This window comes from Maniola hyperantus, chromosome 4, assembly GCF_902806685.2.
Source record: "Maniola hyperantus chromosome 4, iAphHyp1.2, whole genome shotgun sequence".
Taxonomy (NCBI): Eukaryota; Metazoa; Arthropoda; class Insecta; order Lepidoptera; family Nymphalidae; genus Maniola; species Maniola hyperantus.
In genome coordinates, this window is record NC_048539.1 from 14,074,446 (window position 1) to 14,094,771 (window position 20,326).

Sequence of the window (20,326 nt, forward strand, 5' to 3'; positions counted from 1 at the left end):
CTTTAAGCTAGTTGGCATACAATATTTTTGAAGTTTTCGAAGAAGAAGACGATATTCTCCGAACAGAACTTCGAAATGTTTTTGAAAACATGTTTGTGATTGGTTGGTGCCTCAAAATGGTTAAAGCGCACTGGCATTTTTGTCTCTATCATATTATGTATGAGATTACGTAACGGAGAGTGCTATACTAATTTCATTCCACGGGTAAGGTATAGACGATTCATTCCCGACAAAAATTCTTGCTCGTTTTTGCTTATAACTTGTTATAAGTAAAAAAGTTACATTAGTTTGACAGCTTCATAGAACACGATCTTCCTTCAGAACAAATTTTCACAGTATCTAATTTAATATTGGTCAATAGTGAAAAAGCCTTTCTTCAATCATTGTTACATACCTAATTATTGTGATTGGCTGAATCTATGGTATTTTTGCTGCAATAGTGTATTTCAACCAATAGTGAGAGGGAATCGGCCCATCAGAGGTGATAGCGATTGCACTGTATGGGATTACGTAACAGAGAATGCTATACTAACTTCTTTCCGCTGATAGAGTATAGCTAGTGTAAAGTACATAGAGATCATTGGTGAAAACACAATATACAAACCTTTTTCATGTGATACAGCGAGGTGTTGTCTCCGTCCTTGCGGCGAGGCGAGACAGCACATGGCGACACGTCGCAGCTTGTGCGCGGACATCAGCTGTCGGATCGTCTGTCCGTTCTCGCCCGTGTACGACATGCGCACGTTCTCGAATGCGCCTTCTTGTGAACCTGTATGATATGATAAATGTGTCTGTTGTGGCATCACTGAGTAAGAACTGGAACTGGAACTGGGAATGAACTGGAAAAATCTGGTTCGAAGGACCAATATTTTAGATTTTTGTACTTGTAGTAAACCTTGCCGGGGAAACAAAACCCTATTTGTCAGCATCTTATTTTATAATTTTCTTATGTTACCGTGAGTAAGCATCATAAGCAAGCCTGTAAAATAATATGCAGCACTAACACACACTTCTGCTCGACAGATCATAAGACGCTGCAAGCGCCTATAACCACCTTATGCGGCTAATAGGCTTTCCTACACGGTATCACGGAGTCATACACGGACTCCAAATAAATAGAAGACAAGTGATACAATTTACCGAGAGTAGGCAACTTTAGAGAGTGTGAAGCGCTTCTCACTGAGATTTAATCCAACAGCCGGACCGCACACGCACGCCGCACGCACATAAAAGTGGCTAGTAGACGTCTGACGCGCTCAAGGCATGGACCCCAGTTGTTGTAGGATTGTGTTATAACTTACCAAGAGTAGGCAACATGAGCGAGTCAGTGTGTGTAAAGCGCTTCTCGCCGAGATGTAACTGCGCGAGCGCTCGTTGAGCTCGCCCGTGAGCCCCCACGGCCGCGCCGCGCTCGCACGCCGCACGCACTGGGCCCGCTAAAGCGGCTAGCAAGCGTCTGACGCGCTCAAGGCATGGACCCCAGTTGTTGTATGACAGTAGGAATGAACGGCACCCTGTATGCAATAATAATACGTTTGGATAAAATGGAGTCAACTTGGTGTTTAAAGAAAATTACGGATTATAAAAACATAAATAACAATGCTGCAATCAGATAGTTACCTAGTTCATTATTTTCGCAGATACAAAAAAATACTTCGTCAATCCTTGGTTGGTTTTGACCAAATAGTATGCTGCCATATTTTCATCGGCAGATCAGCCAAATCTGTCGTCGCAAACTAGAGAAGCTGGTTGAGTACGTCAATCCAAACATCATAAACCCGATAACGTCCCTTATCGATACTAATATTATAAGTGTTAAAGTATGTAGGTCTGTAAATATGACTGTTACCTTTTCACGGCTCAACCACTAAGCTAATTTTGATGAAATTAGGCACAGAGATAGCTTGCATGTTAGAGACAGATATAAAATAGTTTTGCTTAAGATTAAAGCGTTTTCACGGGATTTAAATTTTTTCAAAGCTGTAAGCCACACAGTCGAATTTGCGGGCAGCAGCTAGTGCATACACGCATAACGCACGCATCTTTCATATAACCATATTTCCACCTTGGGGTGGAGAAAAGTCCTCATGGATATCTCAAGTGTTTCGAGCATGCCCGACTCCATCGCAGCACTCCTACAACTCTATATTTCAGGTCTCTCTCATAAAACCTACCTTGAATATTATGCGCCAGTACAGGTCGGCGCGGGGGTGCGAGTAGGGCAGGTGGGGTGGGACTCGACGGTCGGCGGCGGATGGAGGGCGCGGGAGGAGTTTCCTCCGACCCGCCCGTAGCACGCGCGCCGCCCAGTGTTACTGAGCGCTTCACTAGCGCTTGACAACTGGAAATAACATACTTCTTTCATACAAATGAAAAATTACGTTTAATTTTCTAAAGATATACCCGGTTAAAGAGTTTGTTACAAATATTATGGCCGGTCGAAATGCGCGCGACATATCGGAAGACAGATCTAAATAACATATTCTGCGTTCTGTATTTATGTACCATGGCATAACTCGGCATAATCATGGCAAAATCGGGCTTGGCGCCACAGTCGCAGAAGTAATTGCCGAACTTGGAGTAGGAGACGTCGTGTCCGCGGTAACGCACGCGCGCGCACACCGTGCACACGCCCATGCTGTCCGCCATCTTGCACGTGTGGCAGTGGTACCAGTGCTGGTCCATGAACTCAAGCAGTCGCCTTGAGGTATACAGCTTACCTGGAATCGGGCTTGGCGCCACAGTCGCAGAAGAAATTGCCGAACTTGGCGTAGGAGACGTCGTGTCCGCGGTGGCACACGCGCGCACACACCGTGCACACGCCCACGCCGTCCACCATCTTGCACGTGTGGCAGTGGTACCAGTGCTGGTTCATGAATTCACGTTGTGTCACCGTGAATGTGCATAGTCTGTATTGGAGCATCGCGTCCTCATCCTGTATAAACATGGGTTTTTGTAATTGATGAGATATTTAGACTAAAAAAAATTATACCAAAATTTCCAAACCTTGGACAAAAGTTGAAAAGGAGTTGTTAAGATTTCTCTCTGCCCCCCTCGTATGTTTTCTTTTGATTTGATGACACTTGTCATCAAATAAAAAGAAAACAGCGCTTGATTACGACCAAGCAATTTTTAAATTAATTGGCAAATAACGATAGACATATAATATATCCACGTGTACAGACTGCGCCACTTATATTCCAACAAAACTTTTAATGGCATTAAATTTAAAATACAAATGATAAAAATTGTTCGTTGTACAAGCTCTAACGTGTAAACACATCTATTGTAGCAACTAACGCTTATTTAACGCGGTTTATAAAAGCGTAAACTTTCATGAAGTTTTCTTTAATTAAATCTGAAAACAAACGGTTCAACAGTATTTTTAATAAGATTTAGGCATCTTCTAGGCAAACGCTTCCCGTCTTATGCCACACCATTACTTTCCAACAGGTGTGATTGTGGTCAAGCGTGCCCAAATATTTAATGCCGTAATACTTACAGAATCATCAGCGCTTGTATCGTCATCGTCTTGTTGTTCATCTGTATATTCAAAATCGAATCCTAGATCCGACGGCGACTCCCAAGTTGGGCTCACCGACCGCCAAGCTATAAAAAATATTCCAATTCAAATTATTATTTTACCAAATTGTAGGTAACTAACAAAATAGTACATTACAATTTTAGACCCATGCATAATCTACAAAATCCACAGATGCAAAATATTTCCTCAATTCTCTCTTTCAAATCAATTCTTTCTTTAATTCTTAAAAAATGCCCACCTGCTATCTAATTAGATGATTTGATTTATTTATTTATATATTTATTTATCCGCGAAATGTAGTTAATATAGTGCTATCCTACCTAATCCTATACAAAAAGAGAGCTATACTAAATTCATCCCGTGGATAAGTTAGTATAGCACTCTCTCTGTTACGTACCCATACAAATGATAGAGCCAAACAGAACGAGCATTGCATTTACTTCATTCCGCGGATAGGGTATAGAAGATTCGCTGATGCATCTGTTTACGAAGTAGAAATAAGTATCATCATGATCAACCCATCGCCGGCTCACTACAGGGTCTCCTCTCAGAGTGAGAAGGGTTTTGGCCATAGTCTACCACGCTGGCCATGTGCGGATTGGTTAAAGAAATAAGTATGTGAACACTAAATACTGAAAATTATGCTGCCAATTATAATCCAAATCTTGAAAACAAGAGTGAATAGGCACCTTCTAGCAAACGCGTCCCATCTTAGCCCACATCATCACTTCCCATTAGATGTGATAGTGGGCAAGCGTGCGCCTATAATTAATAATAATAGAAAATATACTAACTGTGTGGCTGCGCAGTGCCGATAGCATGCAAGGCATCAGCTAAATAGGAGAGCAGGACGCATGCCGACTCGATTTGTGATGTGAGGTTGCTATCCAACTGTCCTTCTTCTAGCTTTTCCAAAACGTCTGCACTGCTTAAGTTCTCCACGCTATTGAGAAACAAAACAAATAAAATACAAGTCTTACAGTCAGTCTTAAACGCGACGCGTGCGCGAACCGACCCCCCTTGATCCCGGATGGGTTCGAAACTAGTCGGGCTAACGTCGACTGGATTATAGCCGTATCGTGAGTATAGCCGTAGAAATATATTATATACCAGCAGCCCCGGCAAACTTCGTACCGCCTAACAGTCGATTCTTTTTCAGGATTTTTTTTAAATTTCTCTCCGTAAGAACCATCCAAGATCAGATTTGCGATCAGCAACACTGTGACAGCATTGAGAGGCATGTGTTTATCGTGACGATTCTCTTATACGATTTAGGACCACATCCCAAGCATATGTTAAGAAGCTCTGCTTTTCAAAAAACGTTATTTGGAAATTTTTTACTATAAAATAAATGGTTAATTCTTTTGAGCATTTCAAAGCACTTGTCAAAGTTTATGTGAATAAAAAATATTTTTATTGTTCTTTGTACTTACCATGTGGATAGCCAGGTTAAAGCGGCAGGGAAGAGATGGCGGTGATCCGAGCCCGCATTGGCGTCGGCCAGGCGACACAGCTCGCGCAGCAGCAGCGGCGTGCAAGTGTCTCCGCTCACACTGATCAGTGCGCCCACCATACGCTCGCACACCTTTTCTCCTCTGTAGACAAATATATCCTTTTGTTATATGTGTAGGGACACATATGCACATGTAACACGACGCTTGCACCTGACTCGGCGTATTGTCGCCGTACCTAGGAATATGTTTTATATTTTGTATCTAGTCCATACTCAGTTCACTTATTGGGAACACGTCATGTGAATAAATGTGATATTAAGGGAAGTTGGTATTTCCTTCCTCTTGTTCTTAGGAGAGGCCCCATATAAGTGGTGACCCCGAAATCTCAATAGGAAGCAGGACAAGGACTCAGAAACATGTACGGACAGCAGCAGACCCCAGCCCAGCCAAGCCCGGCCGACCACAAAGTAGGGGCGGAACCAGCACGTGTTGCCCCGGAAAGACAAGATGGTTTAGCGGCCGTGACGATATCTTCACGGATCCCCGAGTTTTGGCTGGATAAACCAAAACTGTGGTATATCCATATCCCCTAAATATGTCCTTACTAGTTTGTTACTTAAAATTGGACCTAAACTTCAACGTTTTAAGGTTTGAGTTCATTTATACATCATCGCGCCTAGCAGAAAATATCGATGGCACTTAAAGAACGACTGCTTTTAAGCATATTTTACTCGGACGGTTTTTCATATCAAGGTTACATCAAATACCTATTATTTTTAAAATTTTAATAATGTTAAGTACACTTTTTAATATACTATTTTAATAAGTAACAGCACGTTCCGCCTTAAGAGGACAAGTTTGGCCAGTATAATATAGCATAATAATTCATATTGAAGAAGGGATGTCACATCGCTGGATGTGCAAAGCCTAAACTGTGAACATTTACGAACCTCCAATCTGTTTATAGTCCAGGGACTGATCGCAGATAGAAGAGAAAGAGAGAACAAAAAAAAAAACTTTTTAATATAGGTACTCGAAACTCGGTTTTGTTGGTTATTATAATAACTTACCCGTGCTGCACAATATGCTTGCAGAGCAAAGTAAGCAAGTTTGCATTGTCGTTGCTAGCGCTGGCCGCTGTGTTAACGTTGTCGACCGCAGCGGGCGGAGCGGCACCGCTCTCTTTGCTGACATCAGACCAGCTGCATGTTTCTGCATATAAATAGGATATTTTTAGAGTTCCGTATTCGAAGAGTGCTACTAGGTCAACGGGAAGTACCCTCTAGGTTTCTTGACAGACCGACAGACAGTCAGACAAACATCTACCTACCTGCCAAATTTCATGAGTCTAGGTCAACGGGAAGTACCCTGTAGGTTTCTTGACAGACAGAAGGACAGACTGACGGACAGACAGACAGACAGACAGACAACAAAGTGATCCTATTTAAGGGTTCTGTTTTTCCTTTTGAGGTACGGAAACCTAAAAACCAAAATGAAAAATTCAAAAATTATATCTTGTATGATGGTAAGGAACCTAGCTATGTGCGAGTCTGATTCGCACTTGACTGGTTTTTGTAGGATTTCGTACGTATTATTTCTACTCAATTATTTTATTTTTGCATAGATTTTACTTTAGCTTTACTACAGCTTCTACATATTACCTCTACTTGAATTCGCTGATTGTTGCGCATTTTCGGACTGAGCTCTGGGTGCTGGTAATCTGCAGAAGAAAATAATACTTTAGTGACGAGGAGCAAATTTTTAAATTTTTGCCAAGTGGAAATTTTCAAAAAATATATAAAAGGAAAAGGTGACTGATCTATCAACGCACAGCTCAAACCACTGGACGGATCGGGCTGGAATTTTGCATGCAGATAGCTATCTTGACGTAGGTTTCCGCTAAGGATTTTTAAAAAATTTGCCCCTGAGAGGGTAAAATAGAGGTTCAAAATTTGTGCAGTCCACGTGGACGAAGTCACGGGAATAAACTAGTCCCATATGTGTCGGTAGCTAAATAAATACTTACGGAGTACTAAACACGGGTATGTCCTGTTCGCTGCGGTTCGCGTTGTCGTTCCGCGCCTCCTGGTCAGCACGGAAGACGGACTGCATTGCACTCCTTAGCAGCGCAAGAGTCGCAGCTTTGCCTCCCGCCTCTGGGGCGGACGACGTTGGTGTCGGTAGCTCGGCTTCGGTCGGTGAAGCGTTAGCCGTCGCCACGTTGCCGTTTATAGATGTGGCTATTGTTAATATTAAAGTTACAACTATTGTTTTTATTACTGCATAGTTACAAACATAACAATCACTATAATTATCCGGTTATAAAGTCAAATAGATAGGTAATGGGCACTTATCGACCGTAAAAACTAGCTTAAAAAGGTAAAAGTTAAAACCAAAAAGTTGTATGTATTGATAAAATCAAATGAACAAACCTAAAAAAGGAGATTTGTGTTTCAATATTTACAACTTTTCACTGAATTTAGATACTTTGTGACTGACAATCACTAAAATCAAAGAGATTCCACGGGATTTTTAAAATCTGAATCCACGCGAACGAAGTCGCTGGTATCAGCTAGTAATAATTATAATATTCGTATTCGTAACTATTTTTAAATATTTTATTCTATTGACAGAGACTTAATCGGACCATGACAGCAATTATTTAATACTACTATACTTTGACCTTATTTTTATTTTGTACTAATCTTGCTTTATAATAAATTCTAGTCAACATTCTCATAATATAATAATATATAACCATGCAAATGAATAATATTTAATATCTATAGTAATGATAATTTTAATAATTTTATTGTATCTTTAATATTTACCATTTTAATGTACCTAAAATTGTATTTGCAATACCCTGACAGGGCCTCATGTATTTAACTTTTAGCTTTAAGCACCCACCATCAATTGATGTAAATGTACATGAAAGCAATAAATAAATCTGAATCTGAATCTGAATGGATACACTAGAAATGACCAAGTGGAGCCTTACCTGGAGTAACCAAGCAAATGTGAGCAAGCAGATTGCGCAGCTTCTGTTGATCCGCCACGCCGATGAACTTGCAAACGGACACGCACAGAGCGCTGTTCAGCTCCGAGTTTTCGCAACCAGTGAAAATCTTGATGAAGAGCCTATTAACAAATATTTGGTATTACAATCTAATACTCTATCTTTTTATATTAGCAAGTGTCTACCTTTGTAATGTGATCCTACCATGTTAAAACAAAAGCAGTTATGTATGTAAACTACAGACAATGATGTTGAATCATGAAATACAATTTATTAGAAAAAAAAAAGCATCACTTAAAAATAAGAATGAAGAGTGTATGGGAATATCTAACTTTTTACAGTGTTTTACTCATTATCATCATGATCAACCCATCGCCGACTTACTGCAAAGCACGGGTCTCCTCTTAGAGTGAGAATCGTTTTGACCATGGTATACGTAATATTATATTATTTTAATAAATAAAAAATAAAAATAAATTTGATAAATTATTTTTTACATTTTAGTGTTTGTTGTTATTGAAGTAAGTTTTTTTTATTTTTTTTAATATGACAATGAAACTCAAAGCTAGCCTTATCTATTACTTTACTAGACATGCCCGCGTGGAATGGTGGTAAGTCTTACTTGATAACTCTCTCCGCATAAGGACTCCTCGAGTTGGGGGCAGAGAGTAGTATCTTTCCGAGTGTATATCCAGAGTTGTCAGCGAACACAGTTTCATATGCAAGTCGTCCCGCTGGCCGATCCAATATTTTCTCCCAGTATTTCACCTGTCAAGAATATAAATAATAGAAACACACATTCGCATTTTATAATAGGGGTATATTATAAAATGTGAATGTGTGTTTGTTGGTTTGTCCTTCAAGCACGTCGCAACGGATCGACGTGATTTTTTGCATGGGTATAGTGAATAGTCAAAGACCTGGAGAATGACATAGGCTGTTTATCCCGGAAAATAAAAGAGTTCCCACGGGATTTTCACAAACTTAAATCCACGCGGACGAAGTCGCGGGTATAAGCTAGTAGAATATATTTTTACCTTTAAGAGCTTTTGTACCCTCAAAATAATTTACCATTGGTTCGGAATGCCGTTCTTACCGAGAAAAACCAGCAAGAAACTCGGCGGTTGTTCTTTTAAAGTGTTCAATTTACAATATAATTGACTTTGGTTTATCATAAAATAAAGGATTTTTACCAATAATTTTTTTTCTGTAAAAAGACTGCCTAATACTGGGCTCAAAACTGGTCGGTCTCCTTTCAAACCCCTATTTTACCCCTTAAGGAGTTGTATTTTCAAAAATCCTTTCTTAGCGGATGTCTGCGTCACAATAGCTATCTACATGCAAATTTCAGCCTGATAGGCTCAGTAGTTTGACCTGTGCATTGATAAATCAGTCAGTCAGCTTTTGCTTTTATATAAATACTAGATGATGCCCGCGACTTCGTACGCGTGGATTTCGGTTTTTAAAAATCCCGTGGGAACTCATCAATTTTCCGGGATGAAAAGTAGCCTACGTCGGGATATAAGGTAACTCTGTACCAAATTTTATCAATATCGGTTGAACGGTTGGGCCGTGAAAAGCTAGCAGACAGGCAGACAGACAGACAGACTTTCGCATTTATAATATTAGTATGGATAGATTTTTCATTTAGCTAGAACCCTATCTAATGCTTACCATGGGCATTCCAATTAATCTTACCATTTGCCGTAGAGTCCTCTGCGTCGACGGCTGCAGATGGTCAATGAGAACGGTGTACGTAGTCTTCAATATGTGCTCGTGTATGAGCTGCTCCGCTTTGTTGGACTGCGGCACTAGCGCGGCTATCGTGTCGCTCAGTGGGTCGACGAGGAATTCCAGACGACCATCCGTCTGTACAAAAAATGAAAATAAATGAGTGCATCTGAAGTTCTACTTTCTTTAAAAAAAAAACTTTTACAAAGATTCTTGTGAAATATTAGAGTAGCCCGAAAAAAAATGCCAGTCAATATACCATTGACTGGCATGGCTAGGTGCTGATAAGCTGGCACGCCAGCTACTAGCAGGATGTCAGCACGTAATCACATGCTTGTGGCCAGCAAAACACCGGGCTAATTTCCACCCCTATGTCGTCAACATTCCATCTACGCGTACGAAACGCTTGCGTCATCATTCCTTATACGCATGGCTAGGGTCTGGAATACTCTTCCGAGATCAGTGTTTCCTGCCAATTATAATCTGGGTATCTTTAAGACAAGAGTGAATAGGCACCTCCTAGGCAAACGCGTCCCATCTTAGGCCACATCATCACTTCCCATCAGGTGTGATCGTGGTCAAGCGTGCGCCTATAATGAATAAAAAAAACAGTGGTATGGCACTTACCAAAGCTGGTACGATTAGATCCAAGGTTCTTTTTGTAAGAGTCGGGCTGTCCGCCAGTTTGCTGGAACCAACTTCCAGAAGTTTCGACGCAGAGTAGGCGAGCATCATGAGGGATGGTCCGATGCAGTATCGACGCATGGTGCTTATGAGATCGCTATGAGAGTTTATGAGGCTCAGGACTACACTCTCCGATGGTATGATGTGGTTGGCGCATAACGACTGCAAAGAGAGTTCTAAAGTGTAGTTCAAACATCCAATCACACTATTAAAATAGTGTGAAACCCCAAATTTCTGGCATATATTTGAATTAAATCATGTTCAAATAAGAGTGTTATAGACGAGTCATGGATAACTAACAAGAAAAGGGAATTCACACGAAATTAAAAAATTTGTACCTGACCGAAGCTAAGAAAAATGATAAAATCTAAATTAAATGGTCTTGGTCCTAGTGGAATATTTGTACTTATTTTTATAACTTTGTTTCCTTTTGGCAGTTCCTTCAGAATGCAAGTTAAAAAGGAAAAAAAAAACCCCGTAAAAAATCCCATTCGCTCACAGCCGCTCGTTTGGGGTGACCATGTTTTGCGAGGACGACTCCAACACAACAAGCTTATTACTTCGTAAATTTTCATTAAATATTTTTGAAATTTCGTATATATTCTTTACTAGATGATGCCCGCGACTTCGTCCGCGTGGATTTAGGTTTCGAATAATCTCGTGGGACCTCTTTGATTTTCTGGTATGAAAAGTAGCCTTTTCTTCCCGGAGATAAAAGCTATCGCTATCCCAATCCCAAATTTAGTCAAAATCTGTTTAACGGATGGGCTGTGAAAGGTTAGTAGACAGACAGATACACTTTCGCATTTATAATATTAATATGGATGTAAAAATTAACACGTTTTTACTAACTTTCGGTTTTTACTAAAACTAACGTTGTATTGTATATACCCAACATTAAGATCGGTTGAGCAGTTGCACTGTAAAAATTTGACAGGTCAACAGAAACGCGTTCACTTATACTATTTGTAGGGTGATGTAGATTACCTGGTCAATACACGCGAGCGGTGGTGGAGAAAACACAGAGATGACTGTGGCTACGTTGTCGGGCAGCTCCGCCTTGAGCCAAGTGCCCAGCACGGGAGGCGCGTCCTCGGAACTCACGGCCAGCACCGGCCCCATAGTGGAGCACACTTGCAACTGTACCGTCGCGACGACGCCGTCCGACGTGCTTGGTGAACCCTCCATATCTAGCTCCATACTGGCGCTTAGGCTATAAACAACAAAAATCGATCAAGTGTGAGTCGGACACGCACACCAAGGGTTCCGTACCATCTAACAAGAAAGAAAACTTATTTTAATTTTCATGGCGGTCATTTTGAAATTTTTATTATTTGTTTTTGAAGCGGCAATAGAAATACTTAATTCTGTGAAAATTTCAACTCTCTACCTATTACGGTTCACGAGATACAGCCCGCTGATAGACAAATGGACGGATTTTTTATTACCAAGTATAACTTGAATACCTTCAAGGCATGAGTACATAGGCATCTTCAAGGCAAGCGCGATCGAACCTAGACATTATCATTACTGTTTCTCAGGCATGATTATCGTCAAGCGCAAACCCATCTCACAATTCAAAAAAGACAGTTTGTCATTTCAGGTTAGTTCATACATTGTATACAACACTAGCAGTTGCCCGCGACTGACGGAACCCAGGATACCTAAATGCCAATTTTCATATCTCTAACTTCAAAAACATAGGATTTTCATACAACTTTTCAACCCTAATTTCCCCCCCTTAGGGGGAGAATTTAGTTAGATCCTTTGTTATTTGATACCTACCCCCTAGAAAGAACCTACGTTACCAATTTCAAGAGAAAATAACAATAGTAAAAACTTTTCTACAAAAACTTTTCCCCCCTATTTTAGAATTTCCCAAATAATTGAACTATACAGATTTTTATTATTTAAAGCTAAATGTAGATTTTCACGTCTCTAACTTCAAAAACATAGGACTTTCATACAACCTTCGACCCCCCTTTCACTCCATTAGGGGGGGTTTCTGAGATTTCGTGATTGGTCAGTCAGTCAGTCAGTCAGTCAGTCAGTCAGTGAGTGAGTGGTATTTCTCTTTTACATATTTAGATAATTGGCCACAACGTCTCGTAACTTACCGGCAACAGTCCAGAATAGTCTCAAGCAATTCCAGTAAATCGGGCATAAACTGATGCGCCTCGGACGCAGACGAAGAGTCGCTGAGACACAGTTTCAATCTCACCAAAGCAGAGTCACACGATATCACGTCAATGAGTGAGGGCAGTCTGTTCGCTGCAAAGAACAAATATGATGTGATTACTGGGCCACTTTGTACGCGGCCGAAAGTAATGTACATCGGCCTTTAGAATGACATTTCGGCTTTGTAGAGCGTTGTCTCTGTCACTCATACCTGTATGACGTTTTGTCGGTTTTAACGACAGGGACAACGCTCTACGAACCTGCCACCTTCTAAAGATCGATGTACATTAATTTCGGCCGCATACTATAATTACTAGGCCACTATTGGTAGGTAGATACTTTATCTTCACTCGAGTTAGCTGACCTAGCATGATCACTAAGTTAAATGTAAAAATCGGTCAAGTGCGAGTCGGAATCGCACGCAAAGGGTTCCGTAGGTACTATAGTACAAGAAATAACGCTTTTAAATTTTTATTTTTATTTTCATGGCGGCCTTTTTGAATTTTTTATTTGTTTTACAGCGACAAAAGAAATACACAAACTTCTGTAATCATAGTCTACTGTCATTCAAACCACACGTGATTGTAAAATTTTAATTCAATCGGACAATGGTAAGTAGGTAGCTGAAAAATTATTTACTAACTAGCTGATGCTCGCGACTTCGTCCGCGTGGAATAAGATTTTTAAAAATCCCGTAGGAACTCTTTGATTTTCCGGGATAAAAGTAGCCTATGTCACTCTCCAAGTCTTTATCTATACTCATGCAAAAAATCACGTCAATCCGTTGCACCGTTGCGACGTGATTGAAGGACAAACCAACAAACAAACACACTTTCGCATTTATAATAAGGGTATTGATTTCGACAGAATAAAGGTAAATTAAACCTGACTATTCATAAGCACTTTTAAAAAGTTTACATGAATAAAAAAAACATTCTAAAAAAAAAAAAAAAAAGAATGACGACATACGAACAAGTCAACCTAATAAATAGCTTTTAAAACGTGTTACTAAAGGCACAAGTGGATAGGAGTCTTCTAGGCAAGCGTGATACTCGCGGTGATCATGCTAGGTCTGCTCACAAAATTGCACATACGGTTGATGTTTTGTTTCAGATGCTTGATAGTCTCGGAGGCGAGCCACGCTGTGTACTTGATATTGTCGCACGACGCGCTCACGCCGGCTAGGAGGGTTTCTGCATACTGAAATAAAATTATTTACATTAGAAATTAGAATCAGTAAACTTATTATAAAAATATATAAAGGCTTAAAAAATTAAAAAAATTAATATATTTGTAACAATCTAATAAATAAAATTAATATTTTAGTTGCAATCTGCGTTTGTGTGCCTTTTCAATAATATAATAAAATGTAAAAATGTCCTCTTTTGTTAAGCTGGTATCATTATTTTTAAGTTTGACATTTCGAGCAGTCATTTCAGTCTCCGGGATGAAAAAAATAGACTATACCTGCGTATACATGCCCTGCTTGACCAGCGCATCCTTGAGCCACGGGTTGAACACTTTCTTGTTGTCGGCACGCGGCGCCCATATGAGCGCGTGCAGCGGCAAAGGCGACGGCAGCTCGGCGGCTATGCCCGCCTGCAATTTGTCCATGTGCGGAGTTGCGGGAGGCATGCTTATCACCAACCTGAGGAAAATACATACTTAATAAGATTTTATTTTTTTATTTTTTATTTAATAGGAAGCCAACGAAAACCAAAAGAAAACTAATTATGACGACTTATATAAACTTAGGACTATCAATGTATACTCACTTACAGGCTAACTCAACATGCTTAACTAGAACTTCTAAATAGTAAAACTTAAACTAAGACATTCTTTGCGTACCTAAAATCTATAACAATTAAATTAATTACTAAATAAGTTAAAACTACGATGATTCTTACAACTAACAATAAAAATTACAATTAAGACTAACAATAGTACCTACCCAACAATTTAAAATTAGGTAGTTTTTAATTTTGCTTTTAAATAATGAAGCGGAGTGTTGAAAAATATCTAGGTTAGCTTTTCTGAACACATTGTTATAGGATATGACAATAGGCTACTTGACACTTTTTTAAAGTTGGTCTTAAATGGTTAATATTTGTGCTATTATATCAAAAAAATTAACACTATATTTTTTTGCGCCCTAAAAACCGTAAAACTTTCATTTAAAAATATATTTTTCTTAGACAGGTGAAAACACTGTCGGCCATGTTTGGCCGATAGATTATCTGTGCTCTGACGTCATGCATTTGTAAACAACAGCATAACCTCCCAAAGTTTAATAAACATGACTTCTATACTAGTGTACATGAAAAATATAGTAATTTTCGTTGTTGTATCATCCGAGAATGTAAAAAACGCATCGATAAAGACCACAGGAAAGTTGTGGATTAGAGTGCCCAGTGAAATAAATATACGTAACACGCGAAGACTTGCTTAAAGGGATCCTATATGACTAACGACTTCAACCCAAATTTATTTTTGCAAAGATCACTTTGTTGTAATAACTTATTCAATTTATAAAGAGAAAGCGATATTTTTTTACGTTTACTATGAGTTTTTAGAAATATATAAAAACTAGCTTATGCTCGTGACTTCGCCCGCGTGGACTTCATAAATTTCAAACCTCCATTTAACCCACTCAGGGGTGGAATTTCAAAAAATTCTTTCCTAGTGGATACCTTCTCTTTACCTACAAAGAACACACCTACCAAATTTCATGTATCTAGGACCAGCTGTTTAGATGTTTATGCTGTGCGTTGATATATAAGTTAGTCAGGACTCTAAATTTTATATATATGGATACTACATTAGTCCCCGCGTGACATAGGGATGACATTTCTTTGTTTACATATTTAATGACGTCACATCATGGCTGACAGCGTTTTCTGCGTTTCAAATAAAAATAAAAACTGTATTTTTTAAAATTGGATTTATATATCCATCCTGCGTTTTTAATAATTGTTATTGATATATTTCGTTGTCTTAAGCAAAATACTATAATAAATAATGATTTATTGGACGAAATTAGATATGAGTCAAGTAGCCCATTCTATTAAGAGGAGCAGCACTACCAAGGTTACTTTTACATATTCTGGCCCTAAATGTTTGCTTGCTCTTTATAAGCGATCTTGCGTTTTGCTTTGGTATTGACAGTCGTATTCTATTTAATAAATTTGGACAATCAATATCCCCATTTATAATCTTGTGTAAAAAACAAAGATCCATCATTTCTCTGCGAATTATTATTATTATAATTGTGATAGTGTTGGGCAATGGTCAATTGTGTCACAGTTGTCAGTTCCATCGAATATGCACTCACCGCCAAGCAGTCTGGAGGCAGTAGTGCGCAGCCGAGAGTGCGGCAGCGGACGAGGAGTACTGAGGGTTGTCGCACACACACGCGGAGTTGAGCAGCGAGAGCAGTGCGTCCAGTAGTAACGGGTACTTCAGCTTGTGAGGCGTGCCCAGTACGAAGTTACACGCCAGACCGTCGAGTTTTGGATTCTCCTACGAAACACGATGTCAATGTAAATAGGTATTGGTGATGATGACAATAATGATGATATTGATACGGTGAATTCAATGTTTAATCTCATTGGAAAGACATAAATCATGCTGTTTTTTTACAGGGAATCGAAGAATCCGGTAAATAATAACAAAATTAAATGTCAAGTTATTTTTAGGGTTCCGTACCTCAAAATGTAAAACGGAACCCTTATAGGATCACTTTGTTGTCTGTATGTCTGTCTGTCAAGAAAGTAAGATAACTATATCAAGTGGGGGTATCATATGAAAGGGCGTCACTTGTGCATTCTAAAACAGATTTTTATTCATTTTTATTTTAGTGTTAGTGGTTATTGAAGGCATTTTTTTTTAATTTTTTGAATTGTTCTCTAGCACTTTGCTATAAATAAACTTCAATATAAAGCATTTGGAAAATGTAGAACTTCAGCTTCGTACCTGATTGTTAACCTCGGCGTTAGTTAGCGCGTAGAACTTGGGTCGCATGGAGGTCTCGTCTTGTGACAGTCGCCTGTACGCCGCTTCTATTGTCGGCACCTCGCAATAGATGCGCGACTTGAGCTGCCCGTTGTCTGTGGTAGTTTTCACACCCGTGCTACTTGGATCGGGTGAAGGCTGCGCCAAGCCTGGGGCTATCACTAAATTCCATTCAATCTGTGGACAAAAATTACTACTACTTTAACTTTCTCACTACTTTAATAGTGCTATATGGTTACTTTAATTAATATACAGTACGCGGGAGAAAGTAATGTAAATCAACCTTTAGAAGGAGATAGCAGATTTGTAGAGCACAGTGCTCTTTCGTTGAGACAGACAAAACGTCATATAGGTATGAGTGAAAGAGACAACGCTCTACAAAGCCGAAATGTCATTCTAAAGGCTGATGTACATTACTTTCGGTCGCGTACTGTACGAATTATTTGAAGCTGCCTGACATAGAGCACGGAAAAGTTTTAACATTTAACACCAAAGCTAGAGGTGAAAATCTGATTAATATGCTTTTACTGGTTTTCAACCCATCTAAAATTTGAATACCTAAATTATAGTAATGAGGCATCACAATTCGGTAATTGACAACTAGTCAAATCAGTATCTTTTTATTAAACGTCAAAACACGCGCTTAGTATAGCTAGGTATGACACAAGGTACACAATGATTTGATGTGCTTTTTTAGTTTAATCGATAATTTAAAATGGTTATTACACTTAATAACAAAGGACGTGGATTATTCGTATTTTGGAAGTGCCTCTATTTAACAATCACTGCGAAATAATTTATTTTTGACATAGTCAAATACCGTATTAGTCGAATCAATGATTTGTATTTTAGATAAAGCTGGCTAAGCTTAGGAATTATTATTAGTAACTTCTCAGAATACGGCGTAGCAGTGCTCTTGATTTTTTTTTGTATTACGGTTTCATTGTTACTTCGCAGTGAAAACGCCGGAAGTGCAGTAAATAACGCGTCGAGAGAAAATCAGACAAAATATTTTATATTCTGTGAGAAATAAGTTCAGGAAAAAATATTTTATAAAAAAAAGTGTGTACCTGTTGCAACAAAGTTTGCGGGGCGTCGTAGAGGTGCTTCATGAGATACTCCAGTAGGAGCATCAGTCGAGTGGTCAGCATCAGCTGGTGCGGCAGCAGGTTCGTCGCGCGCTTCCTGTCAGTCATTCCGAGAGAGTCCACTACCTACAATACAATATTATGAAATACAGGGTGTAACTAGAACACTAGCCAAAACAAAGACTGGTGATAGTACTCAACGCGAAAATAAAATTAAAAACCCTGTATTTTCTAAAAGCACAAGGCAAAGGCAAGGCACAAGAGTTCAAAGAACGTCGCGTAGATAAGTGCCGCGGGGTCAATGCCACGTTACAGGCGGGATATATTATTAAAAATCATTATTTAATAAAAATCGCCTTGAGTCCGGTAGTTTTACAAATTCTTTGTTTATTTACGCACGAAGTCGCCTTAAAAGGTCCAAAAATTTCAAAATTAACCTAATTTAATTATATTTATTGTTGACAGGCATAAATAATGAAGAGATAAATCGATTTGTTTACTTTTGAGATCTAGAACAACAAAATAATAGACTAATGTAATCGGCATTATGCATGGAGAAGTGTGTATGAAGGGAATACCTTAAAGGACTCGAACTATTTATTGTCTTTGTTTTTTACTTACTTTAATTATAGCATTGGCAGTCAGGAGCAATACAGACTTCTTCTGCATCAAAGTCAAAGAATGGAACAAATACACTAGGAGTTGCGCATGTTCAACATTCAAATCTGCAATAAATATTTAAACTTCAACTAAATTGTTAAGAAGTTGGGACTTCCTAGTTTCGAAGATCGACTTATACCATATAAATGCGACTATGTATAGTGATTTAGGAACTGCAGATGATGCAATATTATTTTCGGTGCCAAGATAGTCTACACCATTGAATTTTGGATCCAAACTTCTTAATCCTGATGCTGCAAGGTACTGAACTCATAAGCCGTGGGTATTCGGGAATTTCAGACGGTGAATTGATATGTTAGGTATCAAGCAACGGCTTCATGATTACACTCCAAGTCCAAACTCTTCAAACCTGATGATGCATGGTACAGCACTCCTAAACCATAGAGATTCACGAACTGTTCCTGGTTATGTATGAAGTCGGGCGAGCATAACAACAGAAACTAGAAATCAAAAAGCGTAAAGCTCGCCCGACCTCAACATACATACACGTGTAGATACAAAAGCTATTTTTAACCGACTTCAAAAAAAGGAGGAGGTTCTCAATTCGTCGGAATCTTTTTTTATTTTTTATGTATGTTCCCAGATTACTCGAAGACGCCTGGACCGGACTTTTATTGTTTGAAAGGGTATACTTCAAAGTTGGTCCCATTTAAATTTGGTGAAGATCTGATGAACATCTTCGAAGATAGATACTGGAACTCCTCAACGGATAAGAGTAAATTGCTCGCGATCAGTGTAATAGCTTAGTAAACAGTAGATTTTTAACCAGTCATAGCATAATTCCATGGGACCACTAAAAATTGTGAAATAAAATTTTTTTTACAAAAAAAGTATTATTATGGAACTATATTAATTCTTGTATACATAATATATTCGGTAATAAATTAAATTATTTTTCAATTTTTAGTGTTTGTGTATCGAAGTCGGTTTTTATTTTTTTTGTAATTTACTTTGTAATGGTTTTGGAAGTCGTTTTTACTGCTTTTTTTATTCGTACCTTCATAATCATGATCTTGGCTGGGTACACTCTGCAGTGCACACTCTTGCAGCGTGTTGACGATTTTATGCCACATCACTAGTATACTATTCTCACGGTCCGCTGGGGCCTTGCTCAGAACCATGCCGCCGAGAAGTTTGACGACGCGGGGACCAACCTAGATCACAAGATAACATTTTATGCCATATTGCTAGTATCTTCTTTTTTTATTTATTTATAGACTAGCGCTTGGCTGCAATCAGACCTGGTGGCAAGTGATGATGGAGTCTAAGATGGAGCGCGCTTGTTGGTTTGGCGGCTTTGCCAAGTCGACAACAACAAGAAGATCATCACTATATACTGTATACCCATCCGGCTTTTTATATACACAGCTCACGACGCAAGACTCGCGGAGTCCCTGTGAAAAAGGACCTCAGAGGGGTTCGAAACTAGTCGGGCTTACGTCAACTAGCCAAGGCACTATAGATCATGCTTATTTATAACTAATCAGTAAACAGGTACCTAGATAAAACTAACCTGTAACGGTGAAGAGTAACTCGAGGTATTGTTCCTCTCGGAGCCGCTAGCGAGCAGCTGCTGCTGTAAGGCAGGCTGTAGAGATGCAAAGGCGGGCGCGCCGCTCAGGTTGTGCAAGTACCGCACCAGGGCTGAACTGAACGACGCGTACAGAGCGCCCAGCCGAGCTCCGAAGCATGAGGAGATTGTACCTGGTAAAAAACCGGTTAGGAGCGAGTCGGGCACAGACACGAAGGGTTCCGTACGGAGTCTGTACCTTCATACAAGAAATAACACTTTTTGTGGTGTAATCACAAATTCACGGTTTTCGGATTTTTTCTTTACTTGTGCTACCTGCCATTTTAGGTCAATGGGAAGTACTTCAATAGGTTTTGATTCCCATGACGGGTTTTGACTCTTCACAGACACAACACAGACAGGCAG

The 20,326-nt window shown here is 39.3% G+C and overlaps 2 protein-coding genes across 15 annotated transcripts in view; one reads left to right on the top strand and one right to left on the bottom strand.

The window, feature by feature from the left end:
• The window catches only part of poe (E3 ubiquitin-protein ligase-like protein poe), an 84,208-nt gene that overhangs the window by 53,706 nt on the left and 10,176 nt on the right, over positions 1-20,326 (bottom strand). For all 14 annotated transcript variants that reach the window (XM_069509848.1, XM_069509838.1, XM_069509847.1 and 11 more), the window contains 24 exons: positions 19,904-20,094; positions 19,388-19,544; positions 18,331-18,434; positions 17,692-17,835; positions 16,583-16,798; positions 15,942-16,129; positions 14,078-14,258; positions 13,705-13,810; positions 12,550-12,703; positions 11,420-11,645; positions 10,376-10,594; positions 9,716-9,886; positions 8,640-8,785; positions 8,000-8,139; positions 7,025-7,238; positions 6,660-6,718; positions 6,069-6,210; positions 4,978-5,139; positions 4,339-4,487; positions 3,503-3,609; positions 2,721-2,935; positions 2,175-2,341; positions 1,302-1,514; positions 605-769 (listed from right to left, as the gene is read on the bottom strand). In XM_069509848.1, the coding sequence (XP_069365949.1) occupies positions 605-769; positions 1,302-1,514; positions 2,175-2,341; positions 2,721-2,935; positions 3,503-3,609; positions 4,339-4,487; positions 4,978-5,139; positions 6,069-6,210; positions 6,660-6,718; positions 7,025-7,238; positions 8,000-8,139; positions 8,640-8,785; positions 9,716-9,886; positions 10,376-10,594; positions 11,420-11,645; positions 12,550-12,703; positions 13,705-13,810; positions 14,078-14,258; positions 15,942-16,129; positions 16,583-16,798; positions 17,692-17,835; positions 18,331-18,434; positions 19,388-19,544; positions 19,904-20,094 (3,936 nt within the window). The remainder of the gene's footprint in view (positions 1-604; positions 770-1,301; positions 1,515-2,174; positions 2,342-2,720; positions 2,936-3,502; positions 3,610-4,338; positions 4,488-4,977; positions 5,140-6,068; positions 6,211-6,659; positions 6,719-7,024; positions 7,239-7,999; positions 8,140-8,639; positions 8,786-9,715; positions 9,887-10,375; positions 10,595-11,419; positions 11,646-12,549; positions 12,704-13,704; positions 13,811-14,077; positions 14,259-15,941; positions 16,130-16,582; positions 16,799-17,691; positions 17,836-18,330; positions 18,435-19,387; positions 19,545-19,903; positions 20,095-20,326) is intronic.
• Usp39 (ubiquitin specific protease 39) overlaps positions 1,180-20,326 on the top strand; it is a 41,226-nt gene continuing 22,079 nt past the window's right edge. Inside the window, exon 1 of the mRNA XM_034985265.2 lies at positions 1,180-1,189. The gene's annotated coding sequence lies outside the window, so the exon portion shown is untranslated. The remainder of the gene's footprint in view (positions 1,190-20,326) is intronic.